The sequence below is a fragment of the Chelonoidis abingdonii genome, chromosome 1 (assembly GCF_003597395.2).
Source record: "Chelonoidis abingdonii isolate Lonesome George chromosome 1, CheloAbing_2.0, whole genome shotgun sequence".
Lineage (NCBI taxonomy): Eukaryota > Metazoa > Chordata > Testudines > Testudinidae > Chelonoidis > Chelonoidis abingdonii.
This window is the reverse complement of record NC_133769.1, coordinates 53,779,969-53,804,619: the sequence shown is the minus strand read 5'-3', so window position 1 is coordinate 53,804,619 and position 24,651 is coordinate 53,779,969. Positions and strand designations below refer to the sequence as shown.

At 40.4% G+C, this 24,651-nt stretch overlaps 1 protein-coding gene across 1 annotated transcript in view; it reads right to left on the bottom strand.

Annotated features, from left to right (window-relative positions):
- DOCK4 (dedicator of cytokinesis 4) overlaps positions 1-24,651 on the bottom strand; it is a 421,428-nt gene that overhangs the window by 50,352 nt on the left and 346,425 nt on the right. The window contains 6 exon segments of the mRNA XM_032782929.2: positions 2,085-2,178; positions 7,125-7,185; positions 8,250-8,345; positions 8,513-8,539; positions 18,671-18,756; positions 20,475-20,623. Coding sequence (XP_032638820.1) covers positions 2,085-2,178; positions 7,125-7,185; positions 8,250-8,345; positions 8,513-8,539; positions 18,671-18,756; positions 20,475-20,623 — 513 coding nt within the window.

Sequence of the window (24,651 nt, the reverse complement as noted above, 5' to 3'; positions counted from 1 at the left end):
CAATGATAAATACCACTGTTGGGCATCCAATGCCGTATGTACAACAACGGATAAATACATTATCTTTTGTGTCTACTGAAACAAACAGCAATATACTGATATTTAAATGACCATATCAGGCTTCAGAGTTAATTCCCCATTCAGATGAATTGACACAGTTCAGACTGCTTGAAACAATGGATCTATAAGATGCATGAAGACTCAGGTAGACATAACTGCACTGGTTATGTTCCTTCACATTTTTAAGGGTATTGTTGAAACCATAAGGGCAAGAAGATTTTTTTTAAACAGAATTACATAGTGTCTTTAAGAAAATAACAGGTCAATGAAGTGACCATCTAACTGCATTATGAACCAGCACCTCATATCAATTTCCTGGGTACAATTCTATGGCCCGTGATATATGAACTGGAGGTCAGACTAGATCTAATGGTCCCTTCTGGGCTTAAAATCTATAAATGAATGAATGGTGCCAAACAGTGGGAAATACACCACTTGGAGAAAATCCAAACTCTCTCTGTTTTACAATCAATTTAGATGTGTTAAGAATACAAAATGTCCTATTTTTCCTTATCTGCATGGAATCACAGGAGTGTATGGAATACAGCTGGAAATACATGTCCTAGTTGTATTCGCTCAAAGGACTCCATCGGAATAGGAAAGAAAACTTTGGTATTTCCATTCTTCATTCATGACAGAAACACGTGAAGGCTCAAGCGCCCTGGTAATTCAACCTTAGTGCAGAAACACATCTGATTTGACCTGCCCAACCCTTCATACTCATTTAAAATTATTCAACAGAAAGAATGAAAATCCAGGAGTTGCCTCATTTAACTCTGTAGTAACATGAGGTCCTGAAACATAAACCCTTATCTGAGGCCCAGTATGGGGCCTAAGGCCTGAACTAAAGTAATGGTCAAGACTTTGCTAACATAAAGCAAAGTTAAGCTGTGAGCCAGAGGCAGGCCCTGCTCACAGAAGCTGGCAAGGAAAGGGATGATGCTGCAAAAAGAGACATACCTAAAAGGTACTGGACACCAGATATCAGAATATTTGCATACTTGTACACTCTACACAGATAACAAGGAACAGGCTGACCCATCCCAATGACAGGGCCAAAAAGGTAATATGATGGATAGAGTTGTTTTGTTCGAACCAACATGTACAAGGTGAGAGGCGGCACCTAACTATGTAGAGGGGTTGTACCTTGCTACATACAGGGGTTGCACCTCAGTACATCAGGAATGATGTGTAACTTGTTTGTACCTCCGTATAAGAATGAATCCCTGAGTGGATGTCTTTGTCCAGCCTAGGGAGCAGTGGAGAGTCCCGCCACTGACTGAGCTGAGTCCATTGCCAGGGGCACATATTTGTAGTATGTCCTGTAGAGTAGAGTCTAGAGGGAACTATTACTGTGCTTTGTTTGACAATAGAGTTGGCTCAGGTGCCTTCATACCTTACTAGAGTCTGTGGTCACTGGAGGTTCTCTCGAGATCTACTGTGCCAGCGATCTGCAGAGCGGGGGCAATACACAGAGGGAACCCACACAGGCAACCGATTCATATCAACTTTGAACAGAACAGAACACCACACCGGGAGTGTCTGACGACAAACTCCAAGTCAGTTTTGTGAATCAATATGGGCTAAACTGTGACTGGAGACACAATCTGGGGTGGGTTATAAGCCACACCAACCCAACAGGCACTGTGACTCAGAGAGAGACAGCTTAATCACAATTCCGTCTTTCAATCCTACTTGTTCCTGGGTGGGAAAGATTAATAAATTCATTGCTACTTTATATTGTTACTGTCTACCCCACGTAGCACAGCTACTCTGGGCAGCACGTAGGGGAAGTGTGTGAAATAGAGCCAAGGCTCTGCGCATTCCCTGCTCACCTGCTTTGGGGAAAGTAAGCTGGCAAGTAGCCCCTCTTATTTTACTTGCCTGGACCTAAGATCCGGGTGACCTGCAAAGGGGTTAAAGGAGATGTCTTATTGCCTATGACCTCACTATGACTGTGAAAGGGCATAAGTCACAATCTAACTCTAAATATTTTTTTCTAGATTGTATGTACCAACAATTACCTGTGAAGTTTTGTGCCTTCAGATGCAGGTCGTATAGCTTATGGATATAGCGAATATACATCTCCTCCTTATTCAGTTCAGTCTTATAAAAGTTCTGCAAAAAAAATTATATAGGTGGTTAAACAAAATGTTTGTGACAATGTAAAATGGCAGAATAAATAGCTGAAAATTGGTGTTGGAAGTAATTTTAAGTGTATAGAACATACACATCAAACCTAATGTTGCAGAAATACATTCAAGTTTCAAGAAGTTGCATGTTTACAAGGTCAATTGATAAAGGTCAGTACATATAGCAGTACATGTAGTTAATTATAAATAGGCCTCTTACATTTTGTTGAGAACAATCCAAATATCCAGAATATTTTTAAATTTATTCTCCCGCACAAGAGTCAGAATCTGCTAGAACTAAAATCCCATAATGTTTTATCTATTTGAAACATTTTAGTCAAAAATACCAATTCAGCCATCTAAAAAATACATCTGTACTTCTATCAAGTGCCGGTGAAGCCACTTAATGTCTCATTGAAAGCTCTACATTGATTTAAAAAATTGAAAGCACTCTGGCTTTTGTATTCATATTTTAAAAAAATATCTGCTCTACTGTATATCTACCCTTCACTGTGTGATAGCACAATGCCAGGATGACTTTGGCAGCATTGCAAAGAACTATTCAAGTGTTATAAACAAAATAACCCTGAAGAAAATGTGATTTCTTCAGCTCTGGCTTATGCTCATGAAACTGGCAACTGATGCATGACTACTGCATAACATGTCTCAAATATAAAAAACATTCTATTCTGAATTTATGTTGAAGGAGGTGGAATCAGGTTTTCAGAGTTACTGGGGATTTTTAGATGTGTCAGTTTTAGTGACTGATGTGGGTGTCACAAGAATAAAGTCTTGCATGCAGTTTTGAAACTTTATAGAATCACAGAATATTAGGGTTGGAAGGGACTTCAGGAGGTCATCTAGTCCAACCCCCTGCTCAAAGCAGGACCAATCCACAGACAGATTTTTGCCCCAGATCCCTAAATGGCCCCCTCAGGGATTGAACTCAACACTGGGTTTATCAGGCCCATGCTCAAACCACTGAGCTATCCATGATGTTCAATATTTAATTCTGTTTGTCAGAGTAATACAGACCCTAAAACAGGTATTCCAAGGCCAGCAGTAGAAGAATGGTGTCTTACACCATACACCACAAATGATGTCATCTTGAAGATAGAATTGCAGGGCATGCACATACAGGTCCCAGCATGCAGTGCTTAATTGTGTAACTGGTCTGCTCAGATCAAAATATATCACTGCACACTACAGCCTTAATGCTGAAGGGTTCGCCTGCACATTCAAGATTGTGATCTGTTCCACGTTATTATGCATCTCTTCTGGACTCTCAGCAAGTTGACAATGTGTCCCTCTGTTGGAATAAACTATGGATGTTCTTGTTCTAGACTACAGATTCCCAAGCTGTGGGTTACAATCACTAAAGTGAGGAAGATCGGGAGGAGCACTGTGAAAGAATCTCAGGGAAGGCTGTTGTAGGAAGTCAGAGAAAAAATGTAAAATGTTACAAAAATAAGTGTATATTTTTAAAAAGATAAAAATGGAGACACAACATGAGCTCTGCAATAGCATGTCCCTTTAAGGGCCACCATAATACTATAATCTGAGAAGCACAGCTAGCAGTGCAGCAGCTGCTGGAGCATCTGCTAAAATACAAATAAGACAAAATATTAAAGCCATACTTGCATGTGCGCCTAGAATGCAAAACAGCACCAGGCCCACAAAAAAATGTTACTTGGACACCAACGAAGTGCAAGTATCCATGCATGCAGATCATGATATGACGTGGCACTGAACTGTAATACTAGACTGGCTCTACTTGCTAAGGACTAAGAGCTCTGTTGCTCCTCACGCACCTGTATTACATAAGTTACTCAGGTCTCTGTTGAAGCTAATTTCTGACTGGAGATAGAACATTCTGTGGAATGGATAGTGGCAAGTTGCTCCATTTAATAAAATAAAAAGAATTTGTGCAAATACAATGAGAAATATGCTACATGTTTTCTCATCAAATGATTCTAAGACATAATGTGCAGTCTATGAAAAGTATTACACCTTCAAAGAAGGTAATATTTAGAAATTAGACAGTCATTAATAGGGATTTTTTTTCCAGACAAAATTAGGGAGCTTGAAAAATTCAACACCACTCTTTCAAACTAGCAACATCAATAAAAATGTCTTTTTCAGGTGGTATCTTTATGAATCACATGATCATGTAAAGCACAGACCCTTGCAGAAAATCTTATAATTCCCTGCACAGTAGATATGGTTTCAAAAATCATAGGGTCTGTAGCATCTAATAAACTGAAAACAGTACTTTTGTCAAATAAAACTGTTTTTTATCCGACATTAGTAACATGGTTCAGGATGTCTGAGAGCAAGTACTTTAAAAAATCAGCACTTAGCGATTTAACTTGATGAGTCAAACAGCATATCTGGTGTGACATAGCTCCTAAGGTTCGTCAGACCGATGATTCTGCTGAAGACAACTAGCTGTGCTGTAAAGCTGTGACAGTGTGCACTACAGAAAAATGGTAATCTGAGACATTTTAGGAAGCAGTACAAAATGTCAACATTCAGTGGGAACGGTGTATTACAATCTACATGGATAGTATCAAGTCAGTGAAGTTTAAGAATAGTAGTCTGGTCACATGAAACCAAAACACTACACTTAATGACGCATGACTCTACAATTTTATATAAGAGTCACACTCTTGCTGCTAAGAAAATGTTTGAAAAAATATAACTAATCCATCATGAAGCTGTTCAAGGAGCAAGCTTCATTAAAGGCCATCCAGTAAATTATTGACTTTTTGCATTGCTCTGTGGTGGATATAAATTTATTTCACCAGCAACTTCTCTTCCAAGCTGAACTGGGGCTCTCATGCAGCTGAATGACAATAGGACTTTTCAGATTAAGAGCAGAAGCGCAGGCTTCCCTCAGCAATCTTCAGAAATTCATCTTGTGTAGCATGTTAGCCTATTGTGCTGACATCTCAGGGCACTTACGCAAGCTGAAACTTTCTCTGTGGTTGGAATATAACTATACTGCACATTAGGGTAGGAACATTCACCAGAAACTTGGAAATTGGCCTTCATGGGTACAAAAAAGAAATCTGTAGCTGTTTCCTTGTTTCACCATTCCCAAAGGGAAAGGGGCAGCTGTTCAAGAACCATCAAAATTTTAGAGAACTTCAGATCCAGATGACCTTTGGGAGTGGCAGAGAAGGGAAATAAGTGGATCACTAATTCCTTCATACAAGGTACAATTTGACATGGCAGCACTGACTGTGCCACTGTAAGACAAAATGACACACCTTTCTTGTGACAAAATGCTACAATGAACTTTCTCTAGGCAGGAACTCAGCAGATTTTGGATGTTTCTTTGGAGGTGTATGACCCAGGTTGAGTGTGGACCCTGAAAGCTCTATTTCCATGTCATTTCCACCCTCCTGCTTTTGCAGGTCACGTTTCTTTTCAATGGTGCCGATAAAAATGAAGTATCGTTGCCTCCTGATGATTGACGGTGATTAAAATCAACATATTTCCCCAGTTTAACTTTGCGCAGAACATCTTTTGAGAGCATGATAGGCTCATCCATCATAGTGTTTTAAAATTTGTGTACTTTCTGCATAATGAAGGTTCACCTTTCACACTCTAAAATTAGTTAATTCTTGGGGTATGTTAGAGATACATAGTTTTGCCTACTGATTGTTAGGCTTAAGTTGTCCCAGTGGAGGGAATCACAAAATATTTCTTAGCCTGACAAGAGATAACTAGTTTGTGAAATCCCATTCAAAGATGCTGTTAGAGTATTCCATGTTTGTTTTGCTCTATTTTTGTGTGTGTTCGTTCATTTTATATAAATTATGGGTCATTTTTTGTAGTAAAAATTGACTTTAGAACACAAATAACCAAAATGTTTTTACTTCCTTTTAAACCATGCTGGGTAACCTGGTAGAAAGCAAGTCGTCTATAATCAAGTTACATATACTGTTCCTATTTTGAAAGTATTGTGCCCATATATACAAAATCCTTTATCGTTCAAAAACTTCTCCAGGAATACCTAATAATTAGATTAGTCTTTGTGCCCTATAATTCTCCGTTACCACTTAAAACAGCACAGTTGCATGGTTTCATAACAAAACTTGAAAATTTCTGAAGCTGACAGCCTCTCAATAAATCTTGGTCTAGGATCAAAACATACCTCACTAATAGGCAATAATTAATAGAAAATAATATTAATAAGGATTCACAATTTGCACAGGACATTCTTGGGATATTGGATAGCAGGAGGGTGTATCTCAAACCTAAAATGAGATAAAGGCCCATCAAAAGTGAGAACAGCAGGCCCAGAGGAACATTTTCTAGTTCTATTGAGGGAGGAATTGGTAGAACAACTCCTCAAAAGATATTTTTTCATATATAAGCGTACCTGAGACCTGTTGCTGGGAAAAGGAGAGGACAGAGGTAGGAATCCAGGTGAGTTTTGTTATGTATTTTTAAACAAGCCACAGAAACTAATCAGATTTACAGAAATGTATAAATCTTTGGTTTGAATTTTCTGTGAAAGTTACTTTTTAGTAAGATTTATTAAACGCCTATGAGCTGATACTAAGGGGATTCTCACTATGAACACGGAGGGAAAAGCACAAGAAAACTGTATCAACTTCATTCTGAAATATCCTGAACTTTATCCTATTCTATTAGGCTCTAGCTATTGTATCATATCAGCAACTTGTAGTCATACCATCGAATTATATTATAGTGAACTATAACAGTATGTATTTAAATATCACCCATATTTGACGGCATAAATGTACTTTCTGAATTCACTGGCATTAATTACACCTGCCATTTGGAGTGCACTGTGCATTGAGAAGTAGGTTAGTAAAAATATACTTCTCGTACAATGTGTAGATTTTTATTATGTAAGGTTAATAGCTTGAGTATAAAAGAGAGAAAGATTATACAAACCAACAGGCTAACAGTGCAGCCAATCTTTTTACCATCCACTTCTCCTATTTTCATGCAGTCCCTAAAAATAAAATGTAACAGAAGTCAGAACGTCTGCACTGTGGGACAATAGGGGTTTCCCCCTCTGAACAAGGAATACATTTCATAAAACAGAATTAAGTAGACACAAACTAATTATAACAATTCAGCCTCAGGGCATTTTGCACTGCCAGAAAGCAGATCCATATGTGTTTGCCCTTATGTCTCCTTTTTCTTGCTTGCACAAGCTGTATATCCCACCTCTAGATCAAAAGTTAAGATAAAACTACTTAGGGCCGCTAATGACAACACATGAAGAAAAACAGTACAAGCATGACAGCCTTGCATTAAAATGATGGAAATTACTCTCACACAGTTACTAAGGAAAAATAAAACTGCCATTGAATGCAGAGCTTTGAAAGGTGCTGGACTGACAATCCAGGAGATTGAAGTTCTATTTATCCAAAGAAGAGATGCAGCACTAGCATTTATCTAGAAGTTAAGAGTTCAGTCTCCATGACAACTAAATCCTTCAGCTTTTCTCAAACTGTAAATAAGGATGACAACTGTGATAGATTTTGACGCATAGACCCTTCCCTTAGGGTCTGGAAACACAGTATCAGCCCTGGAGGTTCAGACACTGGACTGGGACTCAAAAGATCTGGGCTCAATTACTGGTTCTGTCACAGACTTCCTGGGTGATCTTGGGCAAGTCATCCTTTGTGCTTCTGTTCCCCCATCTGTAAAAATGAGGGTAATGATATTTCCTTTCTGCCTCCTCTGTCTGTGCTGTCTATTTAGATTTAAGTTCTTCAGTCAGGAATGGTCTCTTGTTATATGTACCTGTAGTGTCTACCACAATGGGCCTAATTTTGGATGGTACCTCTAGGCATTAGTGAAATAATATTAACAACAATTTCACTTAGGCTGTGAAACAGCTGTTAGATGATGACTTTTGGTCACTCCCAACCCAGAGGCGTATTTGAACTGGTAACCTAGTGGTGGAAGTCTCCATGTTCCAGTTATCAAAACCCTGCAGGAAAATTTTATTGTCACAACTTTGAATGCTTCCATATTCTCAATATAAGCCATGTGACAATTACTCACCTGTAGTCCAGTAACCTTTCCATTAGTCGAGTTACAGTGGCAATTAATGAAACACCACTTTCTCTCCACGTTTCCCGCTCAATTTTCTTCAGGAGGCTGGAAAGAACAAACCCAAAGCAATTTCAACATTTATTTTTATCTATCACCATGGCAACCACTTTACTTTCAACAGTATCTTAAATGCCTCGGCAATGTCTGTAATATTCACAGATTTAATTTTGGACTCTTCTCACAAGCAGCACAATTTACAAACAATATCTTACCTAGGATAGGGACCAAAGAGTGGAATTCTAATCCAGGAAGCATTGACAAAGCAAATGGATTTCTAGGTTAGCCATGTCAAAACCAAAACACATACAAATATAATCAGATTTATAAAATATATGAACATTTTAAAACCTTTATACATTCCCAGATTTATAACATTTTTTAGTGTTCTCAGATTTCATTACATGCTAACTGCATGGGTTATATGCTAACGCTTCAGAAAATAGAAAGAAACCAAAGACTAGAGCGGAGTGAATAACTGATTTTCCAGTTCGGCAGTTAAACCAAAATATATGCAAAATAATTGATTTGTTTCCAATAGAAACTGAAATTTTTTAGGTTTTCTCGATTAAATGAAAAAAAACAAAAACATTTAGTTCAGGTCCATTCAAAATGACATTTTCTAAATTAAATGTCAATTAGAAATGAAATATTGAAATTGTTCATTTAGAAAATGTCAAAACAAACGTGACTTTTTCCAAATTTTTCTTTTATTTTTTATTCAGCCAAAACTATGCACTGAATTCACCCTGAATTCACAAATAGTTTCAGTCTCCCCAAAACTGCATTTTCTGGCAAATGTACTATTTGACTGAAAAACGTTGCTCCACTCTACTGAAGACTGTCATCTAGAAAAGAACATCGAGCATTTCAAAATTCCCTTTCAATGGGACATCCAACTTGTTAACACAGGTTTTTCCTCATTCACTGTACAATAGTTCTGCATCCACTGTTTAACTGTAGCGTAATTGCTACAGGAAAAGCTTTTTATTCAGAGGTGGTTTTAAAAAAAATTCTCATTTAACTTAACATTTGCCCACTCAGTACATGCCATTTATATACTGATAGTTTCATTCCTTTAAATATTAAATAACCAAAAGATTCTGAGTGGTAAATGTACTGTGCCTAATTCTCCTCTCTCTTATACTAGGGTAAATTAGGATTACACATTGAAGTGAACAGATTTCCTGGGGTAAAAGGAAACTCGCAGTGACACTTAGGGTACGTCTACACTACAGGATTATTCCGATTTTACATAAACCGGTTTTGTAAACAGATTGCATGAAGTTGAGTGCACGCGGCCACATTAAGCACATTAATTCGGCGGTGTGCGTCCATGGTCCGAGGCCAGCATCGATTTCTGGAGCATTGCGCTGTGGGTAGCTATCCCGTAGCTATCCCATAGTTCCCGCAGTCTCCTCCGCCCCTTGGAATTCTGGGTTGAGATCCCAGTGGCTGATGGGGCAAAAATCATTGTCGCGGGTGGTTCTGGGTAAACGTCATGACTCATTCCTTCCTCCGGGAAAGCAACAACAGACAAACATTTCGCACCCTTTTCCCCTGGCAGATGGCATAGCATGGCAACCATGGAGCCTGTTTTGCCTTTTGTCACCGTCACTGTATGTGTACTGGATGCCGCTGACAGAGGCGGTACTGCAGCGCTACACAGCAGCATTCATTTGCTTTTGCATGATAGCAGAGATGGTTATCAGTCGTTCTCTACAGTCTGCTGTGCCATTGTAAATTGGCAATGAGATGACAGTTATCAGTCGTTCTGTACTGTCTGCTGCTGTCCTGGGTGTCCCCGGCTGAGGTCGGCCGGGGGCGTGAAGACAAAAATGGGAATGACTCCCCAGGTCATTCCCTCCTTTATGTTGTATCTAAAAATAGAGTCAGTCCTGCCTAGAATATGGGGCAAGTGTAGTAGAGAACCAGAGAGCACAGCTGCTCCGTGTCAGATCCCGCAGAAATGATGAACTATATGCCATTCTAGGGGGTGCCCCTGAAACAACCCCACCCGTTGCTTCCCTGCTCCCCCAACCTTCCTGGGCTACCGTTGCAGTGTTCCCCCATTTCTTTGATGAAGTAATAAAGAATGCAGGAATTAGAAACATGACTTGTTTAGTAGAGATAAAATGAGGGGAGCAGCCTCCAGCTCTACTGTTACGCAGGACATTAAGTGGTGCGGGGGAGAGGAGCCCAGCATCCCGCTGCTATGATAGTCCAGGCAGTACAGAATCTTTTCTTTACACATGAAAGGGAGGGGGCGGATGGAGCTCAGCCCCAGTGCTATTATGAAGACCGTTACTAGCCGTTCTGTACCACTACTGGTACTACTGGGAATGACCAGGAATCATTTCTATTTTTACCAGCGCCCTGGCCGCCTACCTGAGGCCGGCCAGGAGCACTCACGGGCTGAATGATGACGACAGATAGCATCATATTGTACAGTCTTGCACCGGGAGGGAAGGGAGCGATCTGCTCTTCACTGCCGCAGCACGCGTCTACCAGCAGCATTCAGTAGACAAAGGGTGACATTGAAAAAGTCAAGAAACGACTTTTTCCCTTTCTTTCACGGGGAGAGGGGGTAATTGACGAGCTATACCTGAACCACCCGGACAATGTGTTTGACCCTACAGGCACTGGAGCTCAGCAAGAATGCAAATGCTTTTCAGAGACTGCTGGACTGTGGATAGCTGGAGTCCTCAGTCCCCTCCTCCCTCCATGAGCGTCCATTTGATTCTTTGGCTTTCCATTACGCTTGTCACGTAGCACTGTGCTGTGGACTCTGTATCATAGCCTGGAGATTTTTTTCAAATGCTTTAGTATTTGTCTTCTGTAACAGAGCTCTGAATAAACAGATTTGTCTCCATACAGGGATCAGATCCTTATCTCCCATAAAGTCCATGCTGGAGCTCTTTTTGATTTGGACTGCATCGCACCCGTGCTGATCAGAGCTCCACGCTGCAAACAGGAAATGAAATTCAAAAGTTCCCGGGGCTTTTCCTGTCTACCTGGCCACTGCATCCGAGTTCGGATTGCTGTCCAGAGTGGTCACAGTGGTGCACTGTGGGATACCGCCTGGAGGCCAATACCGTCGATTTGCAGCCACATTATCCCTAATCTGATGTGGTAACACTGATTTTAGCGCTACTCCTCTCGTTGGGAAGGAGCACAGAAACCGATTTAAAGAGCCCTTTATATCGACATAAAGGGCCTCGTTGTGTGGACGGGTACAGTGTTAAATCGGTTTAATGTTGCTAAAATCGGTTTAAACGTGTAGTGTAGACCAGGCCTTAGAATGAAGGTGCCCTAATACTTTCCTTTATAAACCCCTGGTTTTCATTGCTTATATCGCTGCCAAGTTTTAACCATTTGGAATCAAATTTTCCACATTTCCTCTCTGCCTAAAGCTAAGATTTTTTAAAATTTCAGCAAAAATTGTTCAGCCATTTCAGAGACCAGGGTTTGGGTAAAATAGGAGGTTTTAACAATGCTAAAACATTTCTCCCAGCCATTTATTTGAACAGCTCTAGAGCCTCTGTGCTTTGGTACACAGATTTAAAATTTGGCATGACAGTGGATCCTGTCCCCATGAAAATCCATGAATATTTGGTTGAGTTAGAAGCCTCAAAAAACTACTATTTGCACATGCTCAGTAGGTAAAATCTCAGAAGATTTCTATCTGCTGTGGGAAGGCAGCCAGCTCCACTCACCTTCAGCTACACTGAGCATACTCAGCCCCACAGAACTCTTGTACACTAGCTTCACTGAGCATGGTCTCAGGCCTCATTTAAACTCTGAAATATACAGTGCTCTCTATCCTTTGACATAGGGGAGGGTATACAGAGCTGGGAGTTAGGAAGAGACCTACCACTGCCTGGTCTTACCTTTGTGTACTTCACAGCCCATATCATTGAGCAAGGCATCACACCTCTATCTTAGGCGGCAGACAGGTATCATTCTCCCAATTTCAAAGAGGGGAACCTTAGAATTATAATATGGCAAATCCACGTCTCTTTCACTAGCTACACTGCTTTTCAGAATGAATGCATAGGCAAACTTAATTCTGGCATTTCCTAACTTTTGAATACTTACCTTTGCACCATAACATTCTTTTAACATCAATTTCTGTATGTAAGAAGCAAGAGGAGAATCAAGACTACTGTATAGCTAGAAGACAACACTGACCACATTTCTCTCTTCACATTGCTTTTCAACCTTACTTTAAAATGAGATTATTTCAAACTAAATTTAAAAACAAGAATATTCAGTATGCTTTTAAAAACTGCAGAAGTCTAACTTTTCTAAAAAAGGATGAGTCTTTTGTATAGCTGACTTACATAAGTTCTCTTTATATATATATGTAATATACACTATACAGTTTCTACTTGAGAATGTATGAATATATTAAATCTCTTTATCCAAACAACAAATTGCTTTCTTCAATTTGACAGCTTACTGACTCCTCTTTTGCATCATTCATCCTTCACAGATAATGCACAGAGAAACCATTCATAACAAAAGAGCCACTCAAACACATCCCCAGGCTTCTCACAGCAAGATCAAAATAGAATTTGAGAGAGATGACTGGTGTTCCAGTTAAGCTTCTGTTCTTTCCTGCATGTTGTATCACAGGGGCAGGCAACCTATGGCATGGGTGCCAAAAGCAGCATGCAAGCTGATTTTCAGTGGCACTCTCACAGCCCGGGTCCTGGCCACCAGTCCGGGGGCTCTGCATTTTAATTTAATTTTAAATGAAGCTTCTTAAACATTTTAAAAAACTAACTTACTTTACAAACAACAATAGTTTAGTTATATATTATAGACTTATAGAAAGAGACCTTCCAAAAATGTTACAATGTATTACCAGCACGCAAAACCTCAAATTAGAGTGAATAAATGAAGACTCAGCACACCACTGCTGAAAGGTTGCTGACCCTGGTTGTATCAGAAACTCTGTGCACACTATTTTCTTCTCTGTGATCTCTCTATCACTGCTTTTCCAGCCCCTCCCCATTTTTGTCTGACCTCGAGAATGCCTGCTTTCATCATTCAGTTCTTGTTAGACACTGGACTTTATGCACAGCACAGGTGAAGGGTGTTGTGAAATACTGTGCAAATGTGATGAACGGGACAGGTAGTTCAGTGGAACCTGACTCCGCACTCCTGAGAGTGTTGTACCTGGCCTCATTACTCCTCACTCATAACTGGAGTAACTCTAAAAAGGGGAGTATGATACTCGATGCCTCAGCACCATCCTTACCACTTTTTTACTCTGTGCTCTTAGAAACAAAGACATGGGTGTTAAAACGAATTAGATCTGCAGAGTGTGGAAGAACGCACACAGTTCTTAATCCTGGTATTAGCTAGACTTGTACACAACCACTTTGCCATATTAAGGTCTTATTGATGAAAGAATTGATATTTCCCCACTGGATTTGGCACTAAAGGTTAGTTGTCAGGAGTGAGTTCCTTCAACTGAATTTGAGGATTAGCCAGCCCTGCTTCCAGGCAGATTAATGAGTTCAGATGGGTTGTGGTAGGATGGACTGGCTCACCTGATTGGCTGAGGGGAGCCAGCAGCAGCAGCACGGTTGCTGGCTGCTCAATGTGTATGTCCACAGTCACTATCACTTCTATGCCTGCCTTGGTTCTAATCTTGCTCCAGTCCTGAATATAAGGACAGCCATACTGGGTCAGACCAATGGCTACCTAGCCCAGTATCCTGTCCTCTGACAATGGCCAGTGCCAGATGCTTCAGAGGGAATGAACACAACAGGGCAATTATTGGGTGATTCCCATCTCCTGTCATCCAGAGGCTCTGGGACACAGAGCATGGAGTTGTGTTCCTTACCATCTTGGCTAATAGTCATTGATGGACCTATCATTCATGAGCTTATCTAATTCTTTTTTGCACCAAGTTATACTTAGCCTTCACAACATCCCCTGGCAATGAGTTCCACAGATTGACTGTGCGATGTGTGAAGAAATACTTCCTTATGTTTGTTTTAAACCTGCTGCCTATTAATTTCATTGGGTGACACCTGGATCTTGTGTTATCTGAAGGGGTAAATAACATTTCCCTATTCACTTTCTCCACGCTATTCACGATTTTATAAACCTCTATCATATCTCCCCTTAGTCATCTCTTTTTCAAGGTGAAATTTCCTAGTCTTTTTAATCTCTCCTCAAATGCAAGCTGTTCCACACCCCTAATTATTTTTGTTGCCCTTCTCTGTACTTTTTTCAATTGTAACAAACTTGCTCCAATTCACTTTAGCCCCACTTTCCTGCTTGCTCCTGCCTATGGCTCTGACGCTTGGCTTGACTCCTGATTCCTGACTCTGACCCTTGGTTCTGGTTCCTGGCTCCTGACTCAAGCCAGTAGGCCTGACCACTCATGCCCTGGTCGTGTCAGACATCAATTCTGCTTCAAGCTTACACTACTCAGGCTTCTCCCTCTAAGTTTACTGGTTGAGCATGTAAGGCATTACTATCCGACAAGTCTCTCTGTAACACGATAACTTCTGACAACAACTCAATTCCAGAATTTCAGGGTCTGTTGTAGGCATCAGTAGGTAAACCTGTTGATTTTGGTGAGAACCAGAAAACCAGAAGAGGGAAATGGGGACTGATGGAGCTCCTGGCATCTGCTTAGCAGACCCCGCAACTTCAACCACTTGGTAATGGTCTATAGATCAATGTATTGGTTGATGGTAGGCATTAACATCTTCTAGTATAGCAACACCCCATCTCAGCTCTACCCATCCTCCTAATATAGTTTAAAATGTTGACATCCTGAATGACCAAGACAGAAAGAAAAGGAATAAGATTGGTGGGGCATAGGGAAATAAGATGCAGGGGAAATGGAGTGGACACACAGAACCCCTGGCATGGGAAGAAAATGAGGGACTTGGTATGGGAGGGACAGGGAATAGGGGAACACAGTGGGACAAGGAGGAGAACACAGAGTTTCTGGCATGGGATGAGTGGAGACATGGGGGCATACAAAGCCTTTGGCACTGAGGGAGGGAAATGGGGAAGGAGAGAATGGTGAAGCATACAATGTCCCTGGCAGGAGGGAATGGGAGACACACAGAACCCTGGCATGAAGGAGGGGATGGAGAGCTGCAGGGAGACCCTGAAATAGAAGGGGATGGGAGGGTGGCACACCCAGAAACTCGTGGGAGAATGGGGAGATATCAGGAGTGCCTGACATGTACAATAAGCTGGCCCTCTATTTTAATACCACTGGAGTGCATCAGCTGCAGTTTGCAATACATACCATATAAAAATGAGTGGCTTGTCCAGTAAGTTCAGAAGGTTGCAGTAATTTTCTACACATTATTTAGCATGAGAGGCTTTTGGAAAGGAAGGGCCTGTGTAAAAGTCATACATTACTTAAAAACTAAAAGTAAGCTTCTGATCTGAGCAACTGTGCAGCACAACACAGATTTTGTTCTAACTGTCCATCTTTTTGTAAAACATAAACACGTATTTCAGTTAGATCCCTCAATTGTTTTTAATTTCAGATGAACAATTTAAAGGGAGATCAGGGGTTCTTTTTCTGTCTGGATTATATTAGGCAGCAAATACAGCAACTGGCCCTTAATCACAATGATACATCTACGACTCCCCCTCTTTCGTACCATTCATTAATGACTAAGCCCTACAATTATGTCACTGAAGTCACAGAATCTGTGACTTTCAAAGACTTCCATGACATTCTCTGCCCTGAGGCTGGAACTATCAGCAGGCAGTCCTCAGACACTGCTGGCGGTGGGTCCCCAGCAGCTCCTAGTTGCTATGCAGCAGGGGGACCCTGGAGCTCCCAGCCCTTGCGGGTGGCAGGGGGACACCCCAGAGCTTCCAGCCCTTATTGGCGGGGGGTGGATCCTCTGGAGCTCCCAGCTCCTGCGGGCAGGAGGGTCCCCTGGCGCTCTCGTGGGCTGTGGGGGGACCCTGGAGCTCCCACGGGTGGGAGGGGGCTCCCCACAGCTGCCCAGCCATGGTGGGCAGTGAGCGGACCTTGCGGTGGCTTAGCCACAATGCACAGCAAGGAGACTCTGCAGCAACTCAGCCACTGGGGGGCAGGGGGAGGGCAAGGGGAACCCAGAGTCCCCAGCCGCTGTGGGTGCTGGACCCTCCTCACTCAACATTTCATCAGGGACCTGTCCGTGATTTTTACTAAAAATATCCCTTACAAAATCTGAGCCTTATTAATGATATGTTGGTGTCTGTGAGGCAGCTACCCTCTAGTCACTTCTAAATCTCCCTGGATGATGCCTGCCAAAAGATAAATAGCAGCAATGTTTCTTCCTTTGCATTTTATAGGATATTTCATCAGAAACAAAAGAATCCCAAACATACAACAACATTTAAAAGATGTCCAATGACATCTATAATTTGGCTATAAAAGCATGATGTGTCTTCAGTGGAAAAGTGCTTATGGATTGCTCCAAAAAATTAAGTTAACCTGGGAACGTGGAGATATACTGTTTCCGATTCATGCTATCTCCAGAGAAAGAGAAACAGGACAAACACTCAAATACTATTTAAACTGATATGCTGTGTCCAGATAATGCATGAGGATTATCTGTGTCCCCATGACTCCACACAGTAATACAACTACTAAAAATTATTAGGGGGCAATCTGAAGACTCATATTTGATCATGGAAAATGAATGTAGTTCCATTTCCCAAAACAAAGCTATGACTGCTTGAAAACTGTGCTGGCGCTTTCCACTTCCTTGAACTAATGTGCACATCATTTTATTATCACACTAATCATGTGTGCACTATTTTTAAATCAAGGAGGCATGTGAAAAACCCTCCAATAATAGCTGCTTAAATTGATGATGGAAGAAAATCTCAGACTCCTTGACACTAAGAATCTGATCCCTTGAAATAATGATTACAAAGCTTTTAACATTTTCAGGATTCCTTTTCTCAAATCATGTGTTACAGTAGTGTCCTCCATTTTAGATCCATATGCACCTATGCCCCCAGTCAGGAAAAGTACTATGAGACTTCTTATAAATTAAAATTACACATAATTATTCTTAAATAACTGGGCTTACGAAATGCTTTACCCATTCTTCCACTACCTTCTTAAATCTATCTCAAAATCAACACTCAGCTTTTTCAAGAATTATATTTCAGATACCAATATATTTTCTGAGATCACTAGAAGTCATTTCAATCAGTGAATCAAACACTTGCGCACTGGATTAAATGCAGGCTTTATAACTTCATAAAAGAACAACTTCTTTAATGTTGTTTTCTTAAAATCCCATTAAATTTCTGAAAATTTTCTTAGCTTTTATTATTTTTACTTGATGTATCTTAACGTTGAAAGAATGATCACTACACAAATTATCTTCTACTATACTCTTCAGCTGTAATTTCACCTAAATAAACTTCCCTTTCCTTCTCTGTATGTTATGGTCAGAAGCATTTATTTTGGTACTCCCCCCCCCCCCAATGGAATTACAGAGTATTATCTGCTTGGCATATGTACCAACAAAAAGACATAAATGCAATTGTTTTTAATTCTAGAGGAATAAAGCTAAAATATCACTTTTCCCTTCCACTTAAAAAGGATGAAACCTAATAAAGAAAAAATACTGAATGTGTAATAGCACTGGGAAATACACATATAAAATGGAATCCAGTGGAGGAATAATATATCTTGTTCTAAAGTGACTACAAATAGGTCTCCCACATAGTTGGTGTTGAAATGGGAGGGAGAAAAAAATCAGTTCATGTTTTTGTGTCCATGATGGTCACCAATTTCAGTCAGCAGGGATAACACGAGGGCAGTCTTCGGAGTTTCATTATCAGGGAAGCATTTGTCCTCTTTCACTACTAGATTCTAATGTTCTGAACCAAAGACATGCCAATTATTAAAACATATGCAATGTCTCATATAATAATTCTAATCAGTCATTCTGTAATCCATCAGGAAATCGACAAGTGAAACATTATTTGGACAATAGCAAATGTTGGTCAGTTTTGAGAAAGATTTAACAAACAACTATTTATTAAGCTCTTGTTTTACAAATGCGATGTACAAAATTCATGTTCTAACCGCATCCCACCCACTTACTAAGCATCTTTGGCTTTTCTGATTTTAAAATTAGTATGAGTGATAACAGAGAACAGTTTATGGTATAACATAGGCACAACTAGTCATTAAAGATACAATAAGATACATTACTTTATTTAGGCAACTAGCCTTTATTTCACAGGTTTCAAAAAAAACATTCCAAGATCACAGCTCTTTCTGCAGTTTTTGTCTACAATGATATTTAGCAGCTAATCCATCAAACTGAACAAATGAATGAATTAAAAACCAATTTATTACTCACATGCTGTTGAAGAGCTCTCGGTACGTTTCGTCACCTTTGCCTTCTGACATCAAGCTATCCAATTTGTCAATCAGTTTCGCCTCCACCTGGAACATATGCATATAAAAGGCTTTGTTGTACTTAAACTATTGTTTGAGGAAATTGAAAAAAAAGGATTTTTTCTGTAAGAGGTTTTGTTAAATGGATTCCCTAGTATTATCGTTAAGAAATGTAAATTTCAGGATAGGTTACTTCATCTTCTGTTATCCCTAAGGATTTTTTTGGACTAATTTAAATGAAGCAATGTGACTCTAAAACTACAGGCTAAGTAGCATTTGCTGCTGCTAAGGCAGCTATCTATTTATAGAGTCAAACAAAAAAGCATGCAGCCCAACGAGACTGCCTGAATTCTTACTGCAAGGCTGCAAGAGCAAGTCATTATTTGGACCTTAATATAAAACCAGCTCTCTGTGATTTCCACATCCCACTCTTTAAATCCGGGGATTAACAGTTTGGGGCCCACAGTTACTCCTGCTGCTATTGAAAACCTACCCTGACTCCAATGTAGGGTGACCAGATGTCCCTACTTTATAGGGACAGTCCTGATATTTGTAGCTTTTTCTTATAAAGTCTCCTATTATCCCCATACCCTGTTCCGATTTTTCACACTTGCTATCTGGTCACCCTACTCCAGTGTAATGTATATAGCAGATGAACTGAAAATCTGAGCCATCTGTCACGAAGAGTTGGAGAATAAAGGTTTTTTAGCTGAAAATCATTGCATAAAATATTGTATTGATTATTGAGAAAATGTAGACAAGGTTGCTTTGTTTATTAATACATCAAAAGAGAATAACCTCCCCTCCGGCAATAGAGATACTTAGTGACTGAAAAACTAGAGGAGAAACTAGTCTATTATTGAAGTACTCTATTAAATCATGAATCATAATTACAGTGTACCTTTAAGCCAATGATCAATACAGAGAGAATCAGAAAGTCAGTCCTTTGCTTATGCAGAATCTGTTTTTCAATTAGTTCTCATCAACATTTTTACAATTATTTTAACAATGTGTTTAAAAAATGTGACGGAAAAAACCCACTTACATCACACGCTTCTCCATTCGCACAGTTTGTTTTGTGTTTCCAAATACTCCAACTGCTCCTACAGCTCCCACTCCAATCCTTATCATTGCCTGAAACTAATTCAAATACTTCTGCTTTGCTTCATTTGAAACAGCAGGAAGCAGAGCACAGTGAAGAGGTTTGAGGCAGCCTGAAAGAACTGAGTGGGAGCCGAAAGAGCAGATGGTATACTTAGCAGTTCCTTACTTGATGCCTAAGCTGGTACTTGAGAGGCAAGAATAGTTGGATACTTGCAGAACTCGGTTTCTCATAAAAATCAGTCTTTTGCTGGCTGAGCAAACAAATATCAGACATTATGTCAGTAAGCCACCACTATATCGTTCTTGAGTTTCTTCTTCGTTATCTTTTTTTTTTTCCCCCCAAATTATATTACTAAAGTAGAAAAATAAAACAACTCCAGCAGGAAGTTTTGCCACTGATTTCAATGGGGCTAGAATACCCCATCCCCATCTTAAATTAGCCAGACAAAATATTGAACAGACAAACAAACAGAGCTTAGAGGGCCAAAGGGTCTTCAAGAGCCATTAGCCTAGAATTCTACTATCTTCCCTCAAATGAAGGTTGTCATTTCTCCATCTGTTCCATCACAGATTCTGCTAACAAGTTAATAGTTCAGTGCCAAGGCTGCCTCAGAAAAATTTGAATGTCAATCTTCCCTGCTAAACAGCTTCACACATGTTACCTGTTTGAAATTGCCACTGCGCCTTTGTTCCCAATCCATAATGTCATGGAAAATGGGGATCATTACATTCCGCAGGTCAGGTTGAGGTATCAGAGTCACTTCTAGGAAGGGGCCAATGAGAGCTGGGATGAAGTGAAGTTTATGTTCCCCTAAAATTAAAAGGAAGCTGAACGTGAATTGGGTTCACTCTTGCATGAGTTACCAAACGATCCAAATTAAACAATACTGTATGAAGAATTATGAAATGGCATTCTAAATGTTTACAGTTTGGTTGGCTGATAGCATGCCTGGCATGGGCTATTTCTCAAATACCAGGAAAAGGAAGAGGAAAAGCCATAGAAAAGAGCCGAATAGAGGATCAGCCAGATGCATCACCTTTTACAATGAAGTTCTGAGTTCATGAATGATGTTGGATTGTTCACTCTTGATGCTGTTTTTTTGGCAGGGAAAGAGAGAGCAGTAAAGGATTCAATGGGCATTGCTTTAGTTAAGACTACTTTAAGAACCAGGATGTTTAGGGCATCTTTTGCAAAAATGTTTTTCCCTTTTGCAGGTACAAATTGCTCTTACATGTTTGTGTCTCCAAATATGGTTTACTACTTGAGAGCATATTAACATTAGATGGAGGCATAAGTACTCAGATTTTCAGCCACCCTTCATTTTGGGGGCACAGAAATGGGAGTATAAATTTTGCCGGCAAAAAATGGATTCTTGGACTGTTTAGAAAAAAAGTTGATGTCTCTGCCATTAACTCACTATGTTCTACTTGAATGTTGTAGAAGGTCTCCAGATAGTAGGTAAATGTACATACTCCATAGTATATGTTGCACAAGGAGGTGAAGTTAAATTAGGAGATTTACCCATAGCTTTGAATTAATTAGCTTCTGTCACTTGCAGAAAAATCTTTTGGATCTTTTTCGAGAGTTCTGGTCTATTACTATTGCCAGATATGCGAAGAGGTTGAGAAGGGGGAAACAGCAAACAACAATCGTGGTGAAAGAAAAGACAACAAAATTTGTAGAGAGCAAGATTTTCAAAAGCACCTTTGTCATTTAGGAGCACTAGTTCCAATGTAAGCTGAAAATTGCTTGTTATATATTTTCATTCATTTCAATGGAACTTGTGCTCCTAGGTCACCTCGCTATTTTTGAATATCGATTCCATAGTTAACTATCAAATTCAAGAGCGAAACCCCTTTAGAATATGATGCTTTATCAAATGTCTATACATAATTGAAGTAACCACCTTATACACTGCCAGCACCTGGTTCACCATTGTGTTTCTCCAATTTACACCAGTGTAACTCCATTGACTTTAGCTAGAGTTACACAGATGGGAAAATCAAGCCTCTAATGTTTAAAACTCTACAATAAACTTAGAGAAGTATTTATTAAATCATTCTTTGATTGCATAAGGTTTGTTAATTAATTGGATTAGGAAATTAACATGATTTATTGTTGCTTTTATATTAACTGTAAGGTGCATAAATGAACTTTGTACACTTTTAAATAACTAAATCAATTTCTCCAGGCCTTAGAAAACATGCATCCAGAATAAAGCCACTTGCACAGGTATAATTAAATCAAATAAGCTTCTACAGTAGGTGTGTCCTTCAGCAGAGCAGTCCTCCAGTCTGTGATACAGCAGGGTTCCTTGTATGCTCCTCCTCAATGAATACTGCTTGTGAGTCACATTGTTGGTGGCCATTATTTGGACATTTCTTGTTTTCTTGAGACACAAAGTGATTCCCACAACAAGAAAGATGCTCTTTACAAGCTGTGTAGTTCCTTTGTTGAGAGGATGATCTTTTGGTGAATGCACCAATTCCAGAAACAGGCAGTTTCTGTTCAGAGAAGGAAAGGACCTTGCTCCTCCCTGTTTGTTAATATAATAAACTATTATCATGTTGTCTGATATGATCTGATGATGAAAGCTACTCAAAGTATTCAGCCACTTCTGAGGTAGCTCCTACACCTGGTTGTCGTCAGGTTGGTTGCTGTTTTGTTCCAGCTCTGCTCCTGTCTTGCACCCAGCCCTGCCTTTGATTCTGGCTCCAATTCCTGGCTACCGACACCCGTGCTAACTACTAAGTCAGACTCCTGTGCTAATCACTAGGCTTGACCGCCCACATCCCAGTCACTGACAGGTATGCTTCTTATGAGTACCTGGTGAACCTGTACTGGTGCAAGGAATCCCACCCAACTTAAAGGTGGGGTGGAGGTGTGTCAGAAAAGAAGTCATCGTCTATACGACGCGCCATATCGGCGCGTTACAATCGATTGCTCGGGGATCGATATATCGCGTCTCATCTAGACGCGATATATTGATCCCTGAGCATGCTTACATCGATTCCGGAACTCCATCAAAACCAACGGAGTTCCGGAATCGACATGGCGAGCCGCGCACATCGATCCCGCGCGGTGAAGACGGGTGAGTAGATCGATTTTAGATAATCGATTTCAGCTACGCTATTCTTGTAGCTGAAATTGCGTATCTAAAATCGATTTTCGCGCGTCGTGTAGACCTGGCCTTAGAGGGAGATTTCTCAGTTTTCGCGTGAGAGAATCTAGTCTTACCCACCTCAGGTCTCCTCTGTTTCTTAGAGTCTTTGACGTGCCTTCAGCAGTCCTGGAGTCAGAAATCACTGTGTTCAAAGGTGCACTTCTCAGTATCTGGGGGAGAAGAGGAGGGTTTGACAGGCTCGAGTTGGACTAAGGTCTCATTGAACAATCCATGATGAACCTTGGAAGCCTGAATTCATGGGATTGATGGGTTTGTTGAGGAAAGGATTGAGATATGTTACACTTTGAGAGGATATAAGCTTCCCTGAGACAGAGGCCCAGTGGCAGGACACGCAGAACTTGAATCTGAATTTTTTGTAGGTGTTTTTATTTCCAAACCTTGATCATCTTGATCTATCGGTCTTTCAGCCCTCGTATAGATTGCACTGATTACAACACGCCTTCCATTCATATTTCCAAACAATAGGAAAAATACACTAGAAATGACATACAATAAATACAGGTCACTCAAGCTAAGCTCAGTGCACATCAGTGCAAGGGGTATAGGTAGCCAACTTTCAACCTCTGCAATCCAACATATACCCCAGTTAGTTTCCCTGAGAGAGGTTCCACAGTCCGAGGATCAGCTGGAGCGTACTGCCTTGACCTCTTTCGAACCCTGCCATGCTCCTTAACCTTAACAAGTAGGAGCGGGTGGAATATGGCCTTTCTGGATGGAGCTGATGCTCCTCTGTTCACTGACCAGTCTGTGATCCTAGCTGTGAGGCCACTGGCATACAATTATACATGGTGGAACAGAGAGAGATGGGTCTCCAGTTGCTAGGGTCGTCTCACTTGCCTTTCTTGTAGACGAGCACCATCATAGATTTCTTCCAGGAGCTGTGAGGACAGTGGAACTGTTTGCATTTGTTGAAAATAGCAGTTAATACCAGGCAACCGGGGTCTCGTTTTTTCAGGAAGTTACAGTGAATGCCTCTTTTCCTGGAGCTGTGTTTTTGGTCTTTGTAAGTCTGGTCATTACCTTCCTGTGACGTAAAGTCTTCTTCCAGGCCCCCTGCATAGTCAGTCTGGTGTAGAGGATGAATGCATCCTAGATGCTGTGTGTCATTCTGGACACCTTGAAGTACGAGAACAGTCTCTTGGATGGGATTGCGCAGTAAGATGAGGGCCCACCAAGGATCTCTCTCAGAACCTTGGGGGCATTTGACTGATAGAGCTTCTGGATCCTGGATGCTGCTGCTGGATCATAGCAGCAACTGATGTTCCTTCTCCTCACTTCCCTGTTGTTTTTGTTATGGCTCCACACAGGAGTTATGTGAGATAGTCAGTGTGTTCTCCTGAGTTACTTTCCTCCCAGATACTTTACCTGTCAGTGGGTATTTTTGACTTACAAGTCATGGGAAGATGATGGTTTTGAGAAAGGAACAGCTTTAATTAATAAACAAGAGTGCCATAATTACTGGGATGGCCAGATGAGGAATACACACTTACTTACAGAATTTTTATATGTACAAATGTAACCCTCTTGTCAAAAAATAAAATCTATCATTCAGATTTTTCTTATCTTTCAGTTTCTTGGAAAACAACAGTTTCTCATAGAGGAAAGAAGACGTCACAATGATAATAATGCTTTGATTTGACCATTATGTTCATTC